This window comes from Sturnira hondurensis, unplaced genomic scaffold, assembly GCF_014824575.4.
Source record: "Sturnira hondurensis isolate 20B ecotype Veracruz unplaced genomic scaffold, ASM1482457v3 Scaffold0001872, whole genome shotgun sequence".
In the NCBI taxonomy this organism is placed as follows: Eukaryota; Metazoa; Chordata; class Mammalia; order Chiroptera; family Phyllostomidae; genus Sturnira; species Sturnira hondurensis.
The window spans coordinates 23658096-23685784 of NW_028074503.1; the positions used below are offsets into that span (position 1 = coordinate 23658096).

At 40.6% G+C, this 27689-nt stretch overlaps 1 protein-coding gene across 2 annotated transcripts in view; it reads right to left on the reverse strand.

The window, feature by feature from the left end:
* Window positions 1-27689, reverse strand: part of DYM (dymeclin) — a 281550-nt gene that overhangs the window by 147617 nt on the left and 106244 nt on the right. For both annotated transcript variants that reach the window (XM_037034043.1, XM_037034035.1), the window contains exons 9-13: window positions 11182-11364; window positions 9032-9210; window positions 7623-7748; window positions 2482-2595; window positions 1438-1532 (exon numbers count right to left, since the gene is read on the reverse strand). In XM_037034043.1, coding sequence (XP_036889938.1) covers window positions 1438-1532; window positions 2482-2595; window positions 7623-7748; window positions 9032-9210; window positions 11182-11364 — 697 coding nt within the window. The remainder of the gene's footprint in view (window positions 1-1437; window positions 1533-2481; window positions 2596-7622; window positions 7749-9031; window positions 9211-11181; window positions 11365-27689) is intronic.

The window sequence follows — 27689 nt, forward strand, 5'->3', positions numbered from 1 at the left end:
CATGTTAATTATTATTGATATATTATAATGGTTTAATGCATTAAAAGTATCATAATGTCTTAACACATTATATTGAATTCTTTTCGTTTAATTTAGCAAAAAATATTCTCTGCTATCTTCTGACTACAAATAAACAGACAAAGACTATAAGTTAATTCTGAGTTATTGCTAAGAATGAGCCTGGGTCAATAAATGTCTCTAACCAGGCAACAAAGGGTAAGATTAGAGTTTAAAATAATGTGAGTTGCGATCACCACCAATGGCTGGAACATAAAAACTGGTCACCAAAATAGCACTGCCCAAAAAGCAGGCCTGTAGGAAACAATCTGACTAGACAGACATCTAACCAATGTCCGACTTGAGAGCCACCAGCACCACACTGAGCGTCCCACCTGAAGATCCAAAAGTGCCCACATATGTTACAAATCTCTGCAAAAGGTATTCATTCATCATTTGTTAATCAGCTTTCCTACCCATAAAGAGCATGTCTTTGGCCAAGAGGGAGGGGAGACGGAGGAATTTCTGGTGATATTGTGGCAGGCAGAAAAAGGGCTCCCTCCAAAATACCTACATCCTCATGCCCTGAACCTGTAACTGTGTTACCTCACAGGGCAGCGGGACTCTGCAGTCTTGATTCAGTTAAGGACCTTGAGATGGGTCTGTTGGTGTGGATCATTTGGGTAGGGCCAAGGCAATCACAAGGATCCGCAAAGTGGAAGAGGGAAGGAGAAGAGGAGGCCTGAGGAGGATGCAACAACCTGCTGTTGCTGGCTTGGGAAAGGGGGGAAGGGGCCATGAGCCAAGAAATGCAGCCAGCTTCCAGCAGCTGGAAAAGGCGAGGACACCGATTCTCTCCAGAGCACCCAGAAAGGGCGGCCGCCTGCTGATTCCTTGAAGTTAGCCCGGTGAGACCCCTGCTGAACCTCTAACCTACAGAACTACATTAATACATGTGTTCTTTTAAGTCACTAACTTGTGGCAGCAACAGAAAACTAATAATGGTACAGAAAGAAATTGATACAATACAAAAACTAATAGAGCATAACTAATATGCTATAAAAAGAATCCCCCAAAACAAACACAGGTAATTCTTCAGAAGGGTAGTACAAGGTTCTATAAAATGCTCAACGAATATGTTAATTAAAACTTAGGTTGTATTTCTAAGAAATATACCTGTTCCTCTGTAAAAATATAATATGCAAAGCTTAAAACCAGATCTATAAAAATATTGAAAGAAAATACAATTACTTTTGACTGAAAAGTTCGGCTAGAAAACAAAGGAGAACAAGATCTTTTCAACCAAACAAGGTGATATAAAATTAAGTGGGAAAACTTGATACTCCTCGCAGATAACCTTTGAAAGGGACCACCGTGATATCCTTTCCAATGGGCCAGTCAGAAGGCAAGAGGCAGGGTTCTTTCCAAGCTCACATTTACCTGATGATCCTCTGGGCCGCGTACTGGTGGAGAGAGCGGAACTGCGCCGACATGTTCGCCAGAGCGGCCAAGCAGTTGGTGTGGAGGTACTTGTCCTGTCCGAGAACAGAGAGTTGAAAGCATTCAAGTCTCCTCTACATCGTAAACAAGGTTAATTAGAAGCAAATGTAAACTCGACTGTCACTGATTTTTGAAAGCTCAGGTCCCTTTTCTCTGATTCCGAAAGTCGATAGAGCCCTGAAAGTTCAAAGGTTTTTCACCCATTTGGAAGCAACGTCTGGCACAAAAGAGTATGATGCTATTTACGGCCTTCATTATCCCTGCCCTGGTGAATACGGAAGTATTTCGCTGCAAAAATATTAATGTTTAATTACAGTGTGCTGCTCCAGACCTAATGGTTACATACAGTATAAGCATATGCACTATAATTACCTTTCTAAAATCAAAACAGTCTCCATTCGAAAACACATCTGGTGCCTAGGGTTTCAAATGAAAGACTGTGGACGCGTATCTGCATCAGCCCCGCAGAAGGAAATGACTGAAGACAGGGCAGTAAACGTGACTGCTGCTCCGAGTTATGAACTCTGTATACAGCTTCCCTATGGACTGGAACTGAAATGCGCTCCGAGGTACTACCGCAAATACAATCCAGTTGAGATTTTTCTTTTCCTCTTTAAAGTACTCGCTTTCCCAACTGAATCCATTTTTTCTTGTGCTCTTATCTTCTAAGTCTGCTGTTGCTCATAACAGGAAAATCCGTGTTATTGGTCCAGCACAGAAGACAGCATCTTTCACCTAAATGTGCTCCACGGCCTGTTTTCAATTTCATAAAAATTTCTCTAGTCATACAATCTACTAAATATTAAGAAACAGATACTATATGCAGTACCTTAGGATCATGTAATACAGTGACTGTACACTGATCTGTATTTTTCCACCGTATTTCAGGAGAATGTTGGCCCTCTAAATATTGACACTACGTGAAACTACAGTCTTACTCATACTGTATGGATAAAGACAAAAAAGTAGCAGTGACATACTTACTCTTGTCCTTGTCATGTTGTATTGAATGGTTCTTATTACGACCAGTATCAGGAGACTCCCCAGTGAAATTTCTGTTAAAACCCGCTCTGAATACCAAGTAATATTTTTTAATATCTGTAATGGGGGAGATAAGTGTAAGTAAACATGCCTGATTTGGGAAAAAAGGACTGTCTGTGTCTCTGACTTCGCATAAGCCGTGGCCACGCTACGAGTTAAACGTGACAGTGAACCGTGAGACCTTCGGTTCACGGTAGCCAAACTGTGGATGTGCTGACTTCTTCCTTCTTAAATATTCAAGAGCAAAACCAGGTCTAAACGGAGGAGGAATGGTTAGCAGACAGAAGGGAGGTGTGGCACATAGGAAAGAACGACAGCAAAGACAATCAGCAGTTTGAAGGCAAATGTAAGGAAACCACAGAGCTTCCTGAAAAGTGGAGCTGCCCCAACGGCCACAGAAAGCCTCCTGCTGCATCCAGGAAAAGGCCAAACATGCGAATAGCCAAGGTCTTCAAGAAAAGACGTGCCTATGTTCCTCTCTGACCGCTCGGAGCAGGCAGCTCCCCCCAGGCCTCAGAAGGCAGAACTGTCTTCTCACTTAAGCTGGCACAGCTCCACTGTAGATCTGCGACAAGGGTGTCGAAGAGAAAAAGAAAGAGAGAGAGAGAGAGAGACAGATGCAAAAAAGTGGGCAGCGCAGCAGACAGTTCTGGGCTACCACACAGGGAGGTAAAATGCAGCAAAACCAACAGGCTCAGCTGAGCACTGCAATTCCCTGATGTCTTCTTCTGTTTAAGACACTGTTACTCTCTTTCTCCTCGCCTCAGGGAGTCAATGTGTCCTGTACTTCCCCATCTGTGCCCAACGAAGAAAGACTTCTGGGCTGACTCCTGCCTTCTCCAGTAAGAGAACACGCCCTCTGCAGAGCACAGCTGACCTCCATCACTCACTCACACCTGAGGGGGAGGTCCCACCACCTTTCAAAAGAAAGGAGTCTAGCCTTTCAGCGATAACTGTGAAGGGACAAGAAGCCACAAGGGAGGTAGAAAAAATCAGTCTAAAAGAGAACTACGCTACATCAAACCAAGCCTCTGTTCTAATCACTGATGTACATGAAATACTGAGGATTGAAGTACATGTTAAATAACGTGATGATATAATCAGCCAAAGCCAAATGGAGAAAACTCTACTAAACAAATAACCCAGTCTCTACAACAAATAAATGGTATATAAAAGATGGGAAAGGGAGAGACAATCATAGATGAAAAAGAGTCTTCGGAACTAAATACAGTAAATGGACTTTGGAAACCAATTTGAACCAACCAACTCAAAATGACATCTTAAAGATAATTGGAGAAAGTGAGTTAAGTATTAGTTCTAATTAAATATTAGAATCTCAAAGAGATTTTAGCCAAAATACAAAAGGCAGTGAGGGCAGGGTAGGAAGATAAAATAAAAACAGAAGAGTGTTTAAGATGAGTCCATGGTGACTCATAATACCATTTTTTTCTAATTACGTTAACATTTAATGTGTTCATGATAAAAAGTTCACCAAGTAAATAAATAATGTGAAACTGAACACATGGAACAAATAGACCCCCTAATTAAACAAATACTTGAAGAATCTGGAAAAATGTTAATTCTAATTAGTATATTTGATGAGACTTGACAGAATACTTGATCCATAAAATAAGAACAAGCTACTAGGAGTAAGGAGAATCACAAAATGAAGAAAAGCTGAGAAAAATTAAAAATATGGTAGAGAGAGAGAGAGAATTAGCAGGATGTGCATTACAGGAAACTGATTTTGTGATTTGATAGATTAAATTTAGAATTTCTCTTAGATAACAGCAATAAAAAGCAAAGAGACAAAGTATAAAAGAAAAGTAGATATCTAATATCTACTTAACAAAAGGGACAGACTAAAAATTAAAGGAAAAAATAGTAACAGGAGAAAATTTCTTTGAGGGAAAGAAAAACAAAGTATATTGTGGTAAAATTTCTGAATTCACAGCATATGGAAAAACCCTATTGGCTTCCAGAAAGAGGAAACATGCTTTAACCAAAAAGAGAGAGAGGCAGTTTAACATTACGTAGCTTCTTATCTTGAGCGCCATGCACCTGAAGGACAAGAGAACAATGCCCATCAAGTTTAAAGGAATAGACCATGGCTCTAGAATTCTACTCCTAGGAAAATAAAAGCCCAAAGCAAGCAGAGACTCAGCACGAACCACCCACACACCAGTTCTGGGGGAGAGGCACTTGGCTGTCCTTCCTTGCCACCGTAGCCACAACAAAAGCTAACGGCCAGAAAAATTCAAGAGAAGGAAACTATGGACTACCAAACAACAACAAACAAAAACCCCCAAAACCACAATTATAATCCATAAAAATACAATTAACTCTAAATACTATATCTATAGTTGCACCTTGAGTCTTCAAAAGACCAATAAAAACAGATACTCACTAGTAATTCTGCCAAACCCCCCAAGTTCCCCAGGATCCTGGGAAGGAGACAGGGGACACGGAAACAGGCAAGAATGACGAAGGAGCAGTGCATTCAGCTCCGTGCAAGTGCGCGCAGCGCCTCCACAGTAAACTCCTGCTCAGGTCAACTCAGGTCACCTGGCCCCCAACCCCAAGTGACCCACCCCTGGCCTGTTCTGCAGTCTTAACTCGGAGGCTGGCATGTGGCAAAAGCCCTCTCAACGGTAGCTGGCTATCGCTTGAAAAATAAAAAATGTAAAATTTTAAGCATTTCCATTTATTCATGACTAGTGAAAGTTTTCTGCGTGGCTGCTTGTTTTGTGTTTGCTGCTGCCCCTGCAGATGAAACCCCACAGACCTGGCGGAGCCCCAGGGCGTTGTTCGCCCCACTTTCGCCCTCCTCTCTTCCTCTCTGCGTGCAGTCAGCACCCTGCCTGTCTCACTCTGCACGTTGTAAACGTTTTCAGGGCTATGAGTGGCACTGTGGGTAACGAGTAAAAGGCACAGCCTCTCTGTGCAAATACACAAGGTCTTCCTGGATAAACCTGGAGTGAAACTGCTGAGGGGTGGGGTACTCACAGCTGCAGTTTAACTAGGATCTCTTAAAGCTAAACACACACCTATCTTGTGACCGAGCAACCATACTCCTAGGAATATATTCAAGAGAATGAGGGCATATGCCCACTGAAATACATGTCCAAAAGTGTGAGCAGTTTTATCAAAAATAGCCCCAAACCGGAAAAAAAGCCAAATCCACCAACAAGAGAATGGATAAATACACTGTGGTATATTCATACAATGGAGTAGCACATAGTAATAAAGAACAGGTTAATGACTTAATACCATAGGTATATTTCAGAAACACTGTGCTAAGTAAAGAAGCTAATGTAAGGGAATACGCTGTAAATCCAGGAGAGGCAAACACTAATCTGGGAGGCAGTGACATAGGTATAGGCACCCATATGCAAAAGCTCCTATGTTACACCTTGGAAATTTGCACACTTTCTATTTCTATACTTCAATTTTTAAATGTTTTTAAAAATCATACTGGTTTTTTATTCTTTATCAAAAGAGAAGTAAATGTTATATTAAAAATTTGAATAAACCAGTGCAAATATTTTCTCTTTGGTGGAACTTTAAATACAAGAATCAAGAAATTTGTATGTTTTATCCTCTTTCTATAGTGTCAAGATTCTGAAAATCTTAGTTGAAATGATAGTCACACTATATCAGAGGCAAAAAAAGGTTTGAATGGAACATCAGAGAAAGGCAAGGTGACACAGAAGCCCCACTGTGACTAGAAGAAAATGTTTGCACCCAATGAACAGTGAAACCCCTGGCCCCACCCTCATTACCCCCGACATCAAGGAGACTGGGACGGTCCCCTCTGAGAAACTGACCAGCTGGAGAGGAGAGGCCACAGGGAGTAGGGTGCCCAGGGAAATCGGCTACACAGACAAGTGCCTCACTCCTAAGTAAGAACAGGTAAGCAAGGATCACCAGGCATTTGAGGAGAGCCTTCAGTGGGGACGAACAGAGGACTCAAAGAAGAAAGGAGGACAGAGAAAACAGGCAAATGCTGTAACAGATTTACAGGGGATTCTCACTTGGGCTGACGTGCTGGGGGCTGGGAGACGGAAGAGAGAGTGTCTGAGCTGGGGCGGGGGGTGAGGCGCTGGGAATCCAGAGAGAACACACCTGTGTGCAGGAAAAGAGCCGATAACATCCTCCACCTTAGGAATAGTTAATGTCTAAACGTGAAAGATCCAGAAACACAACATAAGCATTTGTAAGCACGAACAGAGCTGAAAGCTGGAATTAGGAATAGGAGAGACATGGGGTGTGCTATTTTTCACTAACACCTAGTACTCCATACAAACTGCCAGTTATAAAAATAGGCATGGGATGTAAAGCACAGCATAGGAAATACAGTCGATGCTACTGTAATAACATGTGTAGTGCTGGGGGTTCTAGTCTTAGCGTGGTGATCACTTTGTAAGGTTTGTAAGTGTCTAATCACTCTGTTGCACACCTGAAATTAATATAATTTATATGTCAATAATTGAAAAATAAAATTAAAAAAAACTACTACTTCTCTATAAGTTTTAACACAATGTCCATATATACTCTTACACAAAGAAAATGCCAAAAAGGAAGATAAAATCAGTTTGAGAATGGAACTCACCAGCGGGACTAAAATTTAAAAAGTAAAATTATGTTACGCCTTCTTTTAAAATATAAAATATAAAAAATCAATAAAAACATAAAACCACAAATCAATATAAAATTGATTGTTTAGTTTTCTTCCCTTTGTTCCCTATTCTTTCACGCATTCTGTATACAGGACGCAAACCTGTTGGACAATTTCTGCCTCAACCAAAAAATGGAAATGAAATGGAGAAGGAACATGAACCCAGTGGCAGCAAAAACATTTGCCTCAATTACTAAATAAACCATTTTAAGAGTGTTTTTAATAGTGCCTAAAAGTCATTCAGGAAAAAACCCCACCACTTCATAAATGGTTCACAAACCATTTCTAAGTCGGGTGCTAGCGGAAACAGCTGGCAGGAAAAGTAAGAAGAAACGCTAAGGCCATAGTAAACCTTGTGGAGGGACATGTGTATCCTGGAACTGCAATCAAAGTAACGGGAACTCACCACTTCATGAATGGACCTATTAAAGCCATCGTCTTCTGTAAGGATCAACAATATTATAAGTGCCATATACACGTGGTGTGAATTTCTTTCTTCAACATGATACAGGATCTCAAGAATTGGTAAAACCTAGGGAATACAAATTGTAATTTACTACTTCTAGTACTTCATCATGAGACCAATGTCTTAAACCGTTACACCTTCACTGCCTACCCTCTGCTCTAACCCCACGGTCACCAGCCAGCCTGGCGGGACGTGCTTACTTCCCACGTGCAGAGCGAAGGCCGGGGCAGAGGAAAGCACCTCCCCCTGTGCCGGGCGCACCGTCAATCCCTGACTCTGAGCGGTGGCAGCCCTGCCTCTGGCCTAGCAGAGACCTACACACACTCAAGTACTCTCAGGAACCCTGTCCTGTGTCAAACATGACCTTCTTAACAGCAAAGACTGCAAAATAAAAGAATCGTTAACAACGACAAGATCAGATCAGCCCAGTCAACTTTCCGTCCATAGCACATTTTCTAATCATAGTTTCGATAAGTATTTATGACAGAAGAAGGGAAAAAGGACAGATAAAGAGACATCAGTGAGACATTATCAAAGTAATCTATGCAAGACATTCAAAAACAAAAATCCCAAAACAAATAAGGAAACCCCAAGGAAAACCAAAACCTTTGAATTTTCCACTGTTGTGTATCATATACAGACACCTGCCCTCTGCATCCTTGTACATACCAACATCTCACCACGGAACGTTCCAGAACAGGTGATGTCACACACTTTCTGTTCATTGCTACCATTTCCCTGAGGATACATTGCGGTGAGATTCGTCTCTGTGCTCATGCCCACCCACCGGTGAGCAGGTCTCTCATCACAAGCTTTCATTCCCATCAGTCGCTCCCTGCTACACCCAGTTTTGCTGTGGAAGCCAGTGTTTTCCACACACAGCAGGTTTGGAGACAGGCTCTCTCACTGTGTTTGTCCTTACTGTCACTCTGACACAGGAAATGAATTTTACCCTCTTCAAATGAATTCTAACATCCCATGTGACTCAGTGTATGATGTTTAACACTAAGAAAGGCTACCAAATATCTCATGAATCCTGATATCAACCTGTAAAAAAAGTGGTGCAGAGGGGACATTCCTTTTGCTGCCAGCAGTGGGTGGCTGTCACAGACCTAAAGGACAGGGACACTGGTCATGCTGCTGTGCTCTCCCACTCTGATGCCGTGTCTATGCTCTGTGTCTCCTACAGGGTCAAACTCAGACCTCTGTGTCTGGTGACATCTCCCGTCCACTTCTCAACCATCACCTTTGTGGCAACCAAACAAATACACCTTCCCTCTAGGGAAAATAAATCATTCATCAAAATATTAAAAATACAAAAAGCATGAAAAGTTTAGCACAATACTTACAAGATTTTCCATATCTGTGCGAGCCAGCATGTACGTTCTAATATTACTATTCTGATGCAGCAAAGTATACAAGAGGAGGGTCGCTTGGTCAGAGGTCTGCTGTTCACAGAGAGCTGTGTACAAACTGTTAAAATTAATCTGGAAAGCATGTGGGATTGACGAGGGGAAAGGGCTGTTATCTGGAATACAGAAAACACAGACATTTTTCATATCACACCATTACTCTCTAGACTGTGCCTTACATAGGTAATGAAAGTCCTACTCATCTATACAATTCAGTTCCCATAAATTTTGTCTAAGTTGCTACATTTCAGATTCGAAATTCCAATTTATATTTATAATTTTACTTAAAGAAGAACTAAGCTAATGTAAAACATGGCGACAGAGTTGACAATACTGCACTGTATAGCTGAAACCTGCCAAGCGTGGGTCTCTGTACTATCTCGACAGCTTTCCAGTGACTGCGGGTATCGTCCCTTATGAAATCCATCAATGGCCATGTCATCGCTGACCAGTTTCATGAAGGGTGAAGTAGAGGCTCAGGGAGATCACGTACCTTTTCCAAGATCAGCCTCTATTGTTTTCACTATATAACACTGCTTCTTTAAATATAGCAATAATTCAGGGAGTCGGTTCTATGACAGATACTCATTTCAATCTTATAAAGAACCGTGGGCAGTAGAGATCATAATCCCTGCTTCACAAATAAACTGATATTTAAAAAATAAAAAACTGGGTGGGAAAGGTAGAGGGTGTGCAGGGCGGGGGAAAGCCAAGGGGGGGAAATGGGGACAACTGTAAGTGAACAACAATACGAAACTTAAAAAAAAATTAATAAATAAAAACTGGGATATGAACTCAGGTCAGTCTAACTCTAAAGCCAATGTCTGGAATCAATGTACAGCGAAGCCTCGGAAAAGATGACTATCTCAGGGAGGTTCCACTTGAAACAGTAACGTGTGCCCACAGTGGCGACAAAAGTAACAATAGTAGACACACATAAAACTCTGCTTTGTTGCAGAGTCTGAGCTAATCCTTTAAAAATCTTAGGTGCTTGGTACTTATACAAATACTGTTAGTGATTTCATCTCCATTTTACAAACAAAGCCACTGAGGCTTACTGTGATTAAGCCAAGTGTAAGAGGCCTCGCTGACCTGCAGTGACAGTCACGTGTGGCATGAAATGAGACCCACCTGACTCCAAAACTCACTTCCTGAACCATTAAGCCACACTGTCAGTAAGAGCACAGTGTGGCAATACAAAGTACTGTTGGATAAGTGAGCTTTCACTTTGACCTGTCAAATTACTAGAAACTTCCTGCTCCCTGTGAAGAATAACACCAGAATTAGCAAAGCCACCACGAACTGGCACCCTCACCCACTGTCTATGAGAAACATGTATTAGAGCAGCTCTGAAAAGCGACAAGGCAAAGTGCCTCAGAAGCCTTAAAAATTCCCCTGCAGTAACTGTAACTTACCCATCTTAATTACGTTGGAGCTGGGATACTGGTTGACAACCTAGCCTAGCATATCAATATTGCTTGTAGAGTAGAACCTTTTGATGAGAGTACTGTGTCTACACAGAACTATCTGCTCTGTTCTACCTCACGGTTGGGCAAATCGCAGCCCATCACCTGTTTCGCAAACTTTTATTGGAACCAGCCGTGCTCACTCACTGATGTTCTATACGCCCTGTGCTATGGTGGCAGAGTTAAGAGGTGGTGACGGAGACCACATGGCCACGCAAAGCCATCTGCCCCTTTGCAGAAAGGGTTTGCTCAGTTCTGTCCCAATTTTTAGTTCTATAAAACTCCAAATAGACTTGGAGTGAAAAATTGCGAACGACCTATCATTTAGAGTTTCTTTCAGGTTAATTCCTATCCCTAACAGGCAGGATAGATGGATGCTAAGCTTGGTTACCTCTGAAAGAAATGTAAATTTAAATGGATATAAGGAAGCACAGCCATCATCTAAGATTTATCTGACCTTTCTTAGAATATAGGCAGGAACATCTAAGTTGTTCTCATTAATCAATATGAAAACATAATGAACAGTCATCTCCACAACTACTGAAATAAACAATACGGGGTAAACAACACCCTCTCTCCTCATCACAAAGAATATTCAGAGAAAAAATAAACAGCACCAACCTTGCGTATTCTTAAAGGACATGATGGCCTGTCTGTAGGGGTTCGGCGCGTCTGCAGCATCCGTCAGGTTGGCCAGCACCAGCAGAAGCAGGAGGCTCTGGTTGGCCAGGGGCGAAGACGGGGCCGGAGGGGCAGCCGCCTTGCTGCCCACACCGCCCAGGGTGAAGACAGTCCAGAGCCCAGCTTGAGAAGAAAGGACACAGGTGAGACGTCCTGGGACTAGTAACATAAATATACTTCTGTATAATATTCTGTATGTTTTCATATTTATGTTCGAAGTAACACTTCTTCTTTATGAAAGTAAAGCAAGTCCATTATTTGAAAATTCTTCTATTGACTAAGGATATAAAGTTTTTAAAGACTCTATCATTACCTGTTTCCACAATCCCACTGCCACTTCCCATAGATAACCACCATTACATTTCTAATATATCTGTCCATATTTTTCTTTATATATCGAAACACAGTCATAAGAAAATTTCACGTGCAACTTTATACTCATATCTGAAAACCTACGCAAAAATAATAAAATATCTAGGAAAACACAAATATCAAAATTGGCCGGAAAGACAAAAGCCTGAATTGGCAAATAATCCTAGAAGAGTGAAAAATGGACCAAAGGGCTAACGCTGAAAAAAAAAACAAGTCCAATATTCTTTACAGTTAAGTCTAACAAACTGTAAAAATACAGATAATTGTCCTATTACACAGCAGTTCCAAAGCACACACATGACCGACACCCAGGCAACAGTCGAACTTTATCTGGACTGCAGGNCAATCCCACTGCCACTTCCCATAGATAACCACGATTACATTTCTAATATATCTGTCCATATTTTTCTTTATATATTGAAACACAGTCATAAGAAAATTTCACATGCAACTTTATACTCATATCTGAAAACCTACGCAAAAATAATAAAATATCTAGAAAAACACAAATATCAAAATTGGCCGGAAAGACAAAAGCCTGAATTGGCAAATAATCCAAGAAGAGTGAAAAATGGACCAAAGGGCTAACGCTGAAAAAAAAAACAAGTCCAATATTCTTTACAGTTAAGTCTAACAAACTGTAAAAATACAGATAATTGTCCTATTACACAGCAGTTCCAAAGCACACACATGACCGACACCCAGGCAACAGTCGAACTTTATCTGGACTGCAGGAGTCCAGATAAACCCTCATCCAGAAACTGAATAAAGACTGTGATTCTAAATACAAAATAGAAAAATGAACAGACTTTTAGATAGCCTAAATCAAATAAAAGGAAGTGAAATTTTGTAGAAATTTGTTAAAAGTGTAAATGTCCATGATCAAGGTTTTGTTGCTGAAATGCAAGGATGATCTGCCTTAAAAAAAAAAAACCACCATAAACTGCTCTTCACTTTAAAAAGATGGAAAAAAGAAACTACAGTCTTTTCAAGAGATGCCAATTTTTAAATTAAACTTAAAACTAGTCTAAATTTAAAGAAAAATAATTCTTACAAACTAGAAAAGGAAAAGAAACCACTTGGTTTCCTAGTCTACCTAATCAGAAACCCACCATGGCCAAACACTGGAAGAATTCCCATTAACGCCACCAACATCAGCACTGTACGACCTGTACTCTGAGCGAGAGATACCAAGGAAAGAACAAGAAGACCCCCAAAAAAACCACCCCCCCCCAAAGAATCTGTGCTCGGTCCAATACAGAAGCTACTAGCCACCCTGAGTGTTCTGGGCACCGGGAATGTGACTGTGTAGTCCAGATTGCATTGTGTTGTAAGTATAAAATACACACGGAGTTCCAAAGACAATACAAAAAAAGTTAAAATCTGTCACTAATTTTTTAATATTGATTCCATGTTAAAATTATAATATTTTGGATATAGTGCATTAAACTGTATTGTAAAGTAAATTTCACCTGTTTCTTTCCCTTTTTTAATATGACTTCTAGAGAATTTAAAGTTACATACATGGTTTGGCATCTATGGTTCACCTTATATTTCTATTGCGCAGAGATGTTCTAGAACATCAAGAGCATCCACTGACACACTATTAGAACGAACAGATTTTAGCACAATTCTACATCAACAAAAAAAATCAACATATAAAAAATCAAAAGCCTGCATAACATGAGCAATAATTAGAAAGTCCAATCACAACAGCAACGAACCCAATAAAATATCCAAGAATAAAAGACAAATACCATATGATCTCACTCATAAGAAAAATCTAATGAACAAAATTAACTAACGAGCAAAACAGAACTGAAGCCGTAGAAACAGGGAGCACACTGACAGCCGCCAGAGGGAAGGGGAGGAGGGAAGGGTGGAAAGAAGGGGCGGGGGACTTGTCAAAGAAGATGCATGAATGACCCACGGACAGGGACATGGTGTGGGGATGGGCTGTGGGAGGGAGGGTGGGCTGGGCGGAGGAGAGCAAGGGGGGAACACTGGGCCAAGTGTAACAGAATAAACAAGAAGAAAAGACACACAAGAGAAATGTGGAAGGCCTTTAAGCAGACAACCACAGAACCTGACTAACGGTCATATGAGATCTGAATTAACACAAAGGCAGTATTTCTGGACAAAAAGACTCAGTACTGTAAAACTGCCCATAAGTTAATTTAAAATTAAGTATAACCACTATCAAAATACCAAGAAGAATTCATGTAACACTGATATTTTATAATACAATATAATTAAAATATTGCTGGATATGAAAATACATAAAACAATTTTTTGAGAAGGACTAACCTGGGTAGAAATGCTCTTGGTCAAATACCAAAACTTTTATAAAACTACAGTCATTTAAAAGTCTATCATAAGACTATCAGCTGATTTCTCAAAAGAAACCTTACAGGCAAGAAGGGGCTGGAAAGAAGTATTTAAAGTCATGAAAGGCAAGGCCCTACATGCAAGATGACTCTATCCAGCATAGCTATCATTTAGAATGGAAGGGCAGATAAAGTGCTTCCCAGATAAAGTCAAGTTAAAGGAGTTCATCATCACCAAGCCCTTATTATATGAAATGTTAAAGGGACTTATCTAAGAAACTGAAGAAGATCAAAACTATGAGCAGTAAAATGACAACAAACTCACAACTATCAACAAATGAACCTAAAAAAACAATGAAAACAAAAACTAAGCAAACAACTAGAACAGGAACAGAATCAGAGAAATGGACATTGCATGGAGGGTTTCCAGTGGGGAGGGGGAAGGGAGGAATGGGGGGGAAGAGAAGAAGAAGCATAATTGGTGGGCATAAAATAGATGGGGAGAGGTAAAAAATGGCATAGGAAACAGAATTCAAAGAACTTACATGTACAACCCATGGACATGAACTAAGGGGGGAGAATGCTGGAGGATTGGGGGGGTGCAAGGTGGACGGGGGCATTAACGGGGAAAAACTGGGACAACTATAATAGCATAATCAATAAAATACACTTACAAACAAAAATCTCTGATATGGGCAGTAGAGCAGACAATTCAATGGAAATGAGTTCAGAGCAGAACCACATGTATCTGAGAATTAACCTTATGACACAGGCACTATTCCAAATCAGTAAGAAAAATAATAAAATCCTATAACTGTCTTTGGGACCACAGAATTTAACAATTTCCCTAATATTTAACTACAGAAATATGTACATAAACCTTGAGTTGGTAAAGCCTTTTTCTTATGCAAGACACAAAATTCAAAAAGACACAAAGAACAGTAATCTGATGACTTGTAAATTAAAGACTTTATGTAATAAATTACACTATAAACCAGAGAAGAGAGAAGAAAACATTTACTACATATAAAACAAAAGAGGATATTTATTTTTTTAAAAGACCTCCTGCAAATCAGTAAGAAAGCAAGCCAAAAACCCAAAATAAAATAGGCAATAAAAATTCAAAGCAATAAAAGGAGAAAATTAATACAGTAAGATCCATGAGAACACAATTTTTAAAAAAGATTTATAACACCCAGTATTGTTAAAGGTACAGAAAACCACCAATGGTGAGAGATCAAAGTTGTACAGAATTTTTGGAAGACATTTGGCAGTTCTCATTGAAATTAAAAATGTACATCCCCATTAACCCAACAATCTTTTTTCTGACACTAAAGAACATTTGAACGGCTACACAAAGATTCATATACAGGAATATTTAATTGGTTTATATCTGTCAGATAATGAAAACAATGTGGATGCTCACCAAAAGCAATGGTTAATCCATACTATGGAATATAATATAAAGGGGCAGGTACCTATATACATGTTAGGTGTGTGTGTATTATTTCAAAAACAGGAAGAACTGAGTGTATATCATACTGGTAAAAGAAGTTACCCCTGGCATGGAATTAAAGAGGGACTTTTGCTGTATTTGTATAGTTAAATGTTTTACAATAAGAATACATTCATTTATTTCTCAAAAAATAAATGTAAGATAACAAAATTAAAATAACAGAACAACAGAGACCCAACTGGTATACGAGGTCTGGCCAGAAAAAGTCCAATCATTGTTAATAAAACGAGAATGGTTAGCACAACATCGATGTCACCTGGCAGCCAAGGAGAGTGGACTGGAATGTCCATGGATGAACAATGACGACTTCACTGTAGTAGTCAGCAGGGGTGGTAGATGCCACTGAGTGAGCACATGGTGCTGCACGGCCACGGCACTCGAGATGACTGAGTGAGTGGAGCAACGAATCTGCATCAGATTTTACGCTGAGCTCGAACACTCCTCCAGGGAAATTATTTGGATGATTCAGAAGGCCACCAGCTACGTGCAACTGGTGATCAGCAGCTTCACCAGTGACAATGTGCCCACTCATGCATTACGTCCCGTGCAGTTTTTTGGCAAAACATCAAAGCACTCAGGTGACTTAGCACCCCTACATCCCATATTTGGTGCCCTGAGACTTCTGGCTTTTCTAAAAACTCAAATCACCCCTGAAAGGAAGAGATTACAGACCCTAGATGAGATTCAGGAAAATAAGATGGGGCCGCTGATGGCGATTGGAAGAACCACGTGAGGTCCCAAGGGGCCTGCTTTGAAGGGGATTGAAGCATCATTAACCTATGTGCAATGTTTCTTATACCCTGTATCTTCTTCAATATGGAACAACCACCTCAGCATATCATTGAGGGAAAAGGCAATTCACAGAACAGTTTATGTATGCAAACAATGTGCCCATGTGGTTTTTTTACACTGTAAATATATTATGCATATCGACACGTACGCACGTGAATGCACCTACAGGTGCCGGGCAGGGTGTGTCGTTGACAGTGTTACCTCTGATCACGCACAAGAGAGCAGGAGTGAGGGGGCCCAAACAGTTGCGGGTTTGCTCAGTGTTTACTTTACTCCTCCCTTCACAGCACAGGCATATTTAAGCACCACTTACGCAATTCAAAAACATAAAGAAGTGAGGATAGAGAGTTCTCGGTGGCCAACCCCAGGAGATGGGATGCAACACACACCCAGGCTAGGGATGCAGCCCTGGGGTTTTTATTTTTAGAAGGCGCCTCCTGGTAGCCTTGGAGGGGTAATGGCCAGCACATTAACACCAAGCCGATCGAAGATCGTGGCAACAGGCACAATATTTTAACCGCTGTACAGGTTAAAACCGTTGTACAGGTTAAGTATTTATTTTTAATACTTATTACAATCGGATGTCATTTTTACAAGGACACCTTTGTTAAAGAAATGCTTTTGTGAAGAAACTTAAAATGAAGAGCAAAACAGGCAACACAGGTCAATTTGATTTTTCCTGAACACAGGTGAATACTTTTTATTTCTTCTTTATACTGGAAACAGTTTAGTGTGAACATTTGTTCACTTCTAACATTTTGTATTTGCTGAACACACCACATAAAACTACCTGATGGATATCCTACCAAAACAGTATTTCTTACATATGTGGGCCCACAAATCTCAAACTTCTTCTGTGACTCACTGGAATGGTTTTACTATTAATTCTTAAGAAGGTGTTGTTTGGGGGGAGGGGTTCATATCCCTCCAGCCCAAGTTTCAGAGGTTCCCAGAGTGGTTCAAACTGCACAGCCCGCCTGGCACTGACCTTCAGAGTAGGCACAGGCCGACGGGAGGCCCGCAAGAGAAAGCAGCAAGAAGGATTTTTTAATCAATGTAGGGAGGATTCTGAGACAAGTGAGGAAGACAGAAAAGTGTCTGTTAAGTACTATGCTTAATCCTTTCCATTACAAAAATCTGGATAGGTGGGTAAAATTTATCAACTAATTACTACACATCACAAGTTTAAATTTATTCAAAACTATGTTCATGATATCTACTTGAGAAACTTGGGTCATTAAGAAAAAAAAATCAAAATTAGATAAGAAAGTACAACACGTAGCCAAGTATCACTTGCTTTGGGGCTGATCTGTTGTTTATTTTACCATTTAAAAAAAGTTCCAATCACTTCCTTTCACTCAGAGTTTGCTCCACATCTACCTACCCCTATACCCACCGCTGTGTGTCCCGGGATTGCAAGCAAAGAAAAACACAATTAGAAAGTTCTAACTGTGCAAAAACAACAACAACAAAAATCAGAAAATGCTCTCCAAGATAAAAATGTAAGTGTTTTCCCCCTTCTTCATCGCTGTGTGTCTTCACTGCTGGGAGAAATAATTGCTGACTACCGCTGAACAAATTCCACAAACAAAGCTGGCTCTCCTTCAGCCAGGGTTTCTCCCTTCAAGTTTTTCCAAGGGGACTGAGAAACTGCTCATAGTACCAGACAAAGTAACATTTTACTGGGAAGCTATGCCCCTAGCCCACCCACAAACACAGCCCTCCTTCTGTTCTCTGGTAAATATTACTGCTGTGTTGCCTTTCCTTACAGGGAGAAAGGAGGCAGCCTGCCACTGCCTACATTGTAGTTTAAACTGGCCCATAATATTGGACCAGAATTCTTCCAAAAGTTCATTTCTTTTTGCTGATCCAAGCCTCTGATCTGTGACCCAAGAATCTTAGTGGAATTGCATTTTCCTGTTGGGGGAGAACCCTTCTCTCCACCAGAAAAATAAGGGAAAGTTACAGCCTATTTCTTTCTGTTCTAAGAACCAAAATTTTTAAAGTGTATCCCTCAGGTCCTCCAAATGAACTCTTAAAATAAAATTCATCTAACTAAAAACTCCTCAAATTAACTAAAAGAACTAATCGGGTGCTGATTACTCCATTTTTTTAGAGTATTAACTCAAGATTATTTAATATTAACAATAAAACGTTAGGAAGATACCAAATTTAAAGAACTGAAACATCAATACAAATAATAATCATTGAGGAAAAAAGAACTCTAGTTTTAGAAAGTATTGAACTCAAAAATAAACATCATTTTTTAAAATTATGTATTTATTTTTAGAGAGAGGGGAAAGGAGGGACAAAGGGAGGGAGAGAAACATCAATTGGTTGCCTCTCTCAAGTCCCCAACCAGGGACCTGGCCTGAAACCCAGGGACGTGCCCTGACTGGGAATCAAACCTGCGGCTTTCAGTTTGCCAGAGGACACCCAACCTACTGAGCTACGCTGGTCAGGACAAAAAAATAAAGGTCATTTTATTATGATGATGAAATTATTATTTTTTCATATTACTAACCATGCTACTTGTCAAACTATAATTGATTCCTTATATCTAACAAATATATTACAAAACACTAATTATTCCATTGGAACTATAAGAAAAATGATACCATACACTATCCTCCACAGTCAGAATAATCTGCCAAAAGGATCCTATTCATATATTTGAACCTATAATATTGTAACAAAACCAGATACCATGAAAGAATTAAGGAGCCCAATCCAGGTGGCTCAGGTGGTTGGAGTGTCGTCTCACACAGCACAAAGTTTCAGGTTCAATTCCTGGTCAGGACATATAATACCTAGGTTGCAGGTTCGATCACCAGTCAAGACACAACAGAGGGCAACCAACTGATGCTTCTCTCTCACACCAATGTTTCTCTAGCCCTCCCCACCTCTCTAAAATTAACAGGCATATCCTCAAGTGAGGATAATAAAAAAGAATTAAGGAGAAGCAGGTCAGCTATTAGAAACATGGATGAAAATGTTGCTAAAGACATTTTGATTAACACAGATAAAAGGCTAAACAGTCAATAAATACCTGGTGAGTGCCTATTAAGAGTCAGGCCCCATGCTGGGCACCAAAAATACAAAGAAGAAAAAAACCATACCCTGCTTTGAGGAAGCTGAGGGCAGAAAGGGAAGATGAGCTTTCAAACAACCACAAAGCTGTTTTGACTGCGATGATGACCCAACAAATACGCCTAACTTTTTAAAATACCCATGCTTTTCCTATACAAACGTAGTGAAATAAGAGGGGAAGACAGTGCCACCAATAAAAATGTGAAGCGTGCATCCCAGCGCTACACTGTGCAGTCAGCGGCCTGACCCCAACGCAATGCCTCTCCCGGGGTTCCTTTTTATGAACAAAAGACCTGGATTTGAAGCGGAGCAGGGCTGCATTTCCCAGTCACTCTCACAGCAAACTGTGGCCACACGACTACATTCTAGCCAATGGGATGTAACCGGGAGGAGCATGAGCAAGTTTTCCGCCACATCCTTAAAAGAAAGCTGTTTTTGTATCTTCACCCTTCCCTTTGGCTAGAACCCCAGGAGAATGGTCGGGAGGCAGCGTGAGGACGCTGCCCAAGGGAATGACTGGCTGAGACAGGAGAGGCCCTGGTGGGTCCCTAGATGACCTCAGGAAGCAAACCTGCCTACACCCCTGGGCCAGCTGAGACTTCACTGTGAGAAAAACGTGAACCTCCTGCTATGTCTAAGCCACTGGTAGCTATCTGATCCCAATTAAAAGCCAAACCAATGTCCTAAATAATACAATTATGTATTTAAGTATTTCAGGATAATATTCATTAGAGATTTTTTAACAAAGAAGTTCTGAAAATTCTTTGCCCATCATAATCAAGAACTTTCCCAGATAGTTGTCGATCCCTATGCTCTTGTGAAAGATCATGCAGAGACAGACCCCCATGCACCTCTCACCCAGTCTCCTGACAGCAACACCTTACAAAACTGTAGTGCAACATCACAACCAGAATATTGACACTGACAGCCAAAATATGAAACAATTCCATTCCATCATCAGTTAGGATCATCTGCATGGAAAAAAAATTTATCCAGTGACCACTGACCTCACTCTGAAGTCGATTCCTTTCAAGGGTCCCACCCCGCCCCACCTATATTCCACCGTCCCCAAATATACACTGACTGCCTGTGCTCCTGACATACGTTCAATTCATCACTTAGTAAGGGCCTGCTACCAACTGGGCAAAATGCAAGAAAATGAATTAGTCAGTGATGAACCCAGAGACAATGGTGTCCTAACCATGGAGTTTACAGTCTGAGGACAAATGGAAACGAAAGAGAGACAAGCAAGTAAATAAACTGCAATGAGTTTTGGGGGAGAAAAAGAATGTTACCTTTAGAAATCTATCAATGAATAGAACTGACCATTCTTTACAAGTCTGCAAATCAGCCAAAGGTACCATTAAACTTCCTCCCTTTTAAAAATTTTCTTTCATTTCTCTTCTTTACTTTCCTTCTTGCTTGGAAAATCCTTCCAAGGAAGGACTTTCAAAGTGCAAATTATACCTGTTCACTCTAATACATGAAGCAAAACCAAACTATTCTCTCCTCTCTGCTCTCACGGAGCTTTGGTTATATCCCTCTACCACTAACCTACCACTCACTGTCTGACTTCGTACTTAGTTAAGCTACATATGTAAAAGTCTTCCTGTTAGAAGAGTTATACCGTTTCTCATATTTTATACTCCTTGGAGAGCTCAAATTTATAAACCTAATTTGTTCCTTTATTGCCTTACTTCACCCACCAAATCATATAACAAATAATATAGATTTAATATTTTACATTTTTAAAGTATATACATAGACATTTTAAATTTGCTATTTAAAGGAAAAGCATATTATTTTTAAAGTTCTAAAAAAGGTGTCAAAATAAATGCTAATACTTTAATGTTGATGAGGGTCCTAGAAGACAGGTTCTTTCAGAAACTCGTGGTAGACTTGTGAAAGGGTGCACTACTGAGGAAGCGCAGTGTGGCAATGAGCGTCATAAGCCATTAAGAATATGCAGATTACCTGGCTCAGCACGTCAAATTCTACAATTTATTCTACAGAATCAATATAAGGCTGTTCATCTTAAGATTCAGTAAAAATGTAGACACTTAAATACAAAAAAAAATTGTTTGAGGTAATCGTGACATACCCATCAACACAATTAAAAGAAAGCCCATGGTTAGAAACCGAGGCATATCACCCAGAATGGCCAACAAGGTTAACATTTTCCCAGGATGTCATACAGATTTTAGTATGCAGACTTCCTAGAATACATCACTCAGTTTAATGCTTTTCAACAAACGTTTATAAAATAATCTTTCATATCTCCAAAATTCCAAACATTTTAAATAAAATAGGAGATCAAATTTCATTACGAGAGTAATTAGTGTGACAGAACTGTTGACATTTTGAAGAATGAACTTATGAACTGAGTGTAAAAAAAAGCAGATGAATGTCTCAGATGCGGCTGGCAGCGAGAGGGCACCAAGTGTCACGTCCAGTGTGAGCCGCTCTCGACCCTGGCACACACACCTCACGTGTTTCCCTAAGACGCTTCACACTGGGCCCTTGGTTTTGTTAAGTGTTAAACCCCAGAGGCAGAATCTGAAAACTCAAAGAAAACTCCGGCGAAGGGAGTAAAACGAGTGAGACCCTTTCCCTCTCCAAGTAATCCTGGCATCCATGCGAAGCACCAGAACGCTCACAAACTCTAGTGAGAGTACAGAACAGTCCAAGTACTCTGGAAAATGGTTTAATTATAACTACAATAGTTGGATGATGCATAACTAGGATCCAGAAAATCCACGAATTATTACACCCAACAAAATCCTTACATATGGCCTTGACCGGTGTGGCTCAGTGGGTTGGGCGTTGTCCTGTGAACTGAAAGGTCACCAGTTCAATTCCTCATCAGGACACATGCCTGAGTTGTGAGCCAGGTCCCAGGTCGGGGGTGTGTGAGAGGCAACCAATCTGCACATTAAAGCTTCTCTCATTTTCCTTCTCCCTTCCCTTCCCTCTCTCTAAAAATAAGTAAATAAACTTTTTAAAAAATGCTTACATGTGTCCAAAGACATGTACAAGATTATACATAGCATCATTTTAATAGCCAAAAATTAGAATTAAATCAAACCTATATTACAGTATAAAGGATAAATAAAATGTCAGTTAGTCTTAAAATGCAATAATATATAATAATAAAGATAAACAAACTATACTTCATGCAGAAACATGGATGAATTTCACAAGAAACCAAAAGAAGGAAGACATAAAGGAATGCACACCACATAATTCCGTTCACATAAAGCCCAAAGCTAAGCTACAGTTCTAGCAGTCGGCACAGTGGCTTCCCTGTAGCTGCAGGATGAGAGAGACGAGGAGAGAGCGGGCGAAGGGCTGCTGGGTGCTGGCTACATGATCGGACTGGCGGTCACGCGTCTGTTTGTTCACCTGGGATAACGAACTGAGCTACACGCCAGCTGTCTATGCACTCTTTCGTATGTCACACTTGAGTAGGAACATTCGCCACTAAGAAGAAAAGGAAAAACAGTACGCATCCCTTTTTTGGACGACAGTGAGGAAAGTGATGGCAGGAACGCACCCTAGTGCTCGAAGCAGCAATCTCTGCTGGGACTGATTCGCTCTGCTCTAGATGTTTTCATTTCTGATATGGTAAAAGATATCATGAAAGTTTTTGAACGTTCACAAGATATCCTGAGAACAGTATTTGTTAAAAGAAATAGCTCTGGCTGGTGTAACTCAGTGGATTGAGCGTGAGCCTGCAAACCACACAATCGTGATTCCATTCCCAGTCAGGGCACATGCCTGGGTTGCAGGCCAGTTCCCAGAAGGGGACTCATGAGAGGCAACCATACATTGATACTTCTCTCCTTCTCTCCTTCCCTTCCCCTCTAAAGGTAAATAAATAAAATCTTTTTTTAAAAAAAGGAAAGAAAAGAAAATTTGTAAAAAAAAAAGGAGAAAGAAAAGAAATATATTAGCCCTGGCTGCTGTAGCTCAGTGGATTGAGTGCTGGCCTGCAAACCAAAGGGTGGCTGGTTTGATTCCCAGTCAGGGCACATGCCTGGGTTGTGGGCCAGGTTCCCAGGGGAGGCATATGAGAGGCAACCACACATTGATGTTTCTCTCCCTCTCTTTCTCCCTCCCCTCCCCTCTCTCTAAAAATCAATAAATAAAATCTAAAAAAAGAGAAATACATGAAATTGTTGGTTTAACAAGGGAAAAAATCATACTTGATGCTGTATCTTTATTAAAGGGCAGAGTCCTCTGGTGCCTCCTTTTCTGTGTAACTAACTGATGTGTTAAGAAAACATAATCTCTAGAATTATTTTTGTCATTTTAAAATGAATGTGAAACAGCAATAAACACATAACTAGTAAAATGAATGTGATATGGCAGCACATGCAATCCTGAATGGCCAGTCACTCCACAGAGCTGGAGGGGGGGGGGGGATACTAATAGATTCACTTTTTCACATGTGTTTACATTTAAAGCACTCTTAAAATAGCTGATGACTACTGGTCCCTAAAACAGTTTTGAGTCAAATTCCATTTTCCTAACACAAAACTATATACTACCCCCAATCTGTGTCCCAAAAAGAATGCTTTCACCATCTCAGAAAAGAAAAAAAATACAGCATAAAAGAACAGAGGAAAATGTTTTAAAAATTCATAGCACAGTATAAGACATTTTCACCACTTCCGCAGTTTGAAATCTGTCAGAATCCCTGATTTATAATCTGGCATAATATAAACCATATGGAACTTCTTAAAATTTTACTCCTTTAAGAACAGAAAATAGGACTTCTAAGGAAAAACTGAAAAAAGTCCACTGAAATAACTCTGTATTTTATGACAATGATACCTGTTTTCAGAAAGAAAAAATAATGGAAGTTAACAGAATTTATCTGTCTCAGTAAAAGTCTACACCTGCACGTCCCTAAAATAAACATTGATGAGAACCTAAGGAGAGTTGGGTGCGACATTACAGTGTGAAACATAAAGGGAAACAAAACGAGCAAGAAACCTAGTATCTTCAGAGATAATTCTACCTCATACCCACATGCAAAAACATTAGGCAAATTATCTGTGATGCATAAAACAAGAGAGAGGTGCCGTGAGCCTGGAGAACAGATAACCTCCCAGGAGCAGGCCCGCATCTGGTCCCCTTTACCATCGGCCCACCGTCCACCGGTCCCCATGTCAGCGTCCGAAGCAGTGTTTCCCAAAATGATGCCTGGGCCCCTGCTGATGAGAGGGATGCTCATTTTAGAAAGCACTGTGCTTTCTAAAAATATTCAGTAATTATGTGTTTTAGAAATACATACTACTGGCACCTGGATCTCACAATTTTCAAGGATTTACTACTTAGGATAGAGTAAATATCCTCCAAATTTTAGAAAAGAGAAGTAAGTCTGTTGGAATTCAAGCTAAACTCGTGTAAGACAAAGTCATGGAGGTCGTGTGGATGTGGTTAGGTTGGAGGTAGACTGCCGTTTAGGAAAATAAGTCCTCACACCACGGCTCCAAGCAGCTGCCAGTGCATTATACCTCTACAGAAGTCCCCTCCTCAAATGAAACAAGCCCTGTCCCCACAACACTGCCCCTTGACACATGGTCTCTAAACCCTCGGCACCCTGAACACCCCCCATCTCCTGGCGATGAGCTATCCCCCAAACACATAAATGCAGGTGTGAGTTGATGATGCCAGAGAAACGTAAGGACCTTTCAAGGAGCCTTAACCTGATACAACCAGTTTACTCCTTCTTCAGCCGAGGAAATTCAACAATGCAGTATGCCACCCCTGTGAAAATTACAGGCCTTATCAAGTCTAGAACTTTCATTGTTACTGCAAAATCCCACACACTCAAAAACAAAGGATAAACTTATAAACTTTAACAATACCAGTGACCAGAAACAATCAATTTAGAATCCACACAAAAAAGTTTCTACATAGTAAAAATCTCAGACTAATTGCCTACATTGGCATTCAAGTTCCACTTGTGAAGAAGTAAATACAAATCAAACAACTGCGGATGTAACAAAGTACGCAGTATAGATCTATTCCCACCTTCAGTAACGGTCACTTTTTCCATTCATGTCTCCAACTGTTACTTTTCTGGGAATTAAGAACTGGCTCCATGCTAGATGGCCACAGATAAAAGAATCTGTGAGTAAGTACCACGCCCCGGCTGAAAGTGACACTCAAGGGAAGATGGAAAGAGTTTCTCCCAAAACTCTGACCGCTTCAACGGCACTGATAATACCAAGAAGAAAGCCCTAGTGGTGGAGAACAGTGTCCCACACCTTAAAGGCAGCAATAACAATGTCGTCTATCATCACAGGAGAGGACGGGGGCTTGGGAGGCACTGGGAAACTAGAACCTTTGAACTGAGAGGACATACACAAATGCTGAAAAAAGAAGATTCCAAATTAATGAATCCAGAAGGTTCATAAGACACAAATGACCAGCAAACTAAAGACATACTTACAGATAGCAAGTGTGGGACATGCAAATGAAAGTGAACACTATAGACTGGAATGGTCTGAAAGTATTCAGGAAATTGAAGAAACACTCCCAAAGCATTCAATTCAATAAGCAGTTAATGAACACACACCAACAGTAGTTTCTAAAGTGGGTGAGAATAGAAAACATTAGAACCCAGTGTTTCACCTAAGAAACATGAAGACACACTAAGCTTTAGCGGTATGTATTACCCAGGTTGGCACGGGTGCCCGCATGCAGCCTATCTGTCAGGAAGTCATGCATCAGGCCAGGAACCCTGGGATCCTCCGAGAGTGGGGGTCATGCCCACCACAGGAAGGACACAGGCACTCACGCTTTCTCTTTCAACACAGTGAGACATCCTGTGGTTCGGTGTACTTGATCATGTTATCTAGGTTTAACTAAACTGACTCATAACAATCTATTTCAAAAATAATGGAACCAGCCCTGGCTGGTGTGGGCTGAGTGGATTGAGTGCTGGCCTGTGAACCTAAAGGTCCCCAGTTTGATTCCCAGTTGGGGCACATGCCTGGGTTGCAGGCCAGGTTCCCAGTTGGGGGGTGTGTGAGAAGCAACTGATTGATGATATATCCCTTGCACACTGATGTTTCTCACCCTCTCTTTCTCTCTCTCTTCCCTTCTCTCTAAAAATAATAAAACCTTTAATTTAAAAAAATCATGAAACTGTTTTTAAACTTTCTGGCAAGGAAATCACAGAGAGAAAATAGATATTAAAGATTCAAATACAAGCCAACAACCCAAAACGCAGCGGAGCTGACCCCTCCGCCACCCGGGCGGGCCCTCTGTTGGCCACCCTGTGAGCTGAAAACGGCGATCCGGTCTCTGAGAAAACTGCCTCCCACCACCACCGAGCCCCTCGGAAAGGCAGACTTCTACCCACTGTTATTAGCAAACACAGCTATTTTAACATGGCTCTGTTCAACATGGCTCAACATGGAGACATGTAGACATGGAGACATGCATGGCTCAACATGGCTCTGTTCCTTGAGACATTAAATGATGACGCTATGAAGCCAGGGTGATCAGCAAGGCATTCAAAAACTCACCGAGATGATTATTAATAATTTTTGTCTTATCAAAAAGATTTTTTGTATTGTTAATAAACACAACTTTAAGCACTTCAAAGTTTTTATTTATCTTACCCTTTGAACAATGTCAATTTATGGAGGTCTCATAATGTACATAGTACGTTAGTATAACAATGCATTATATAATTTATAAATCGGTTCACTTAAATCAATAGTCTACTTTAAAAGCACACATCAATGGAATGTATGGTCAATAAAGTTTAAAGACCACCACACTCAAGGGACTGTTAGGAGGAGGGGTGACAGAAGAGAAGGGGAAGAAAGAGAGGAGCGTCTGCCATTTAATTACGCCCCACAAAACTACTACATTTCAGTCTGACCCAGGATCACCGCCATCCACCAACTTTTACAGATAAAGACATTAAACTCAAAGAGGCTAAGTTCCTCACTCACGTAACAGAGCTGAGCAGATCTGCACCCAAGTTGTTTTTAGTCTAAAGCAGATGCTCTCACACCCACTGCACTGTCCCTTCGGCTCCTAAACAATAAAGGAGTCCCCTGCCTGAATTACACATTTAAAATTTACCACAGTTCTGATCTTTAGCATCTGAGATATAACAGGCCTACATTCGATCATTTTTGCAACAAGAAATAGCACTCTGTGGTTTAGGATGAGTCTGGCCCCCAATTACCCTGCCAGCCCTCTCTCCCACTCCTCATCCACATCCACAGAACCATAATTAATTCCGTTTTCGTTTTTGTTTGGATTGTTCTGCCGGCTCTCCTCCTTTCTGTACATCTTGGTACTGCAGCCACATTTCCTGA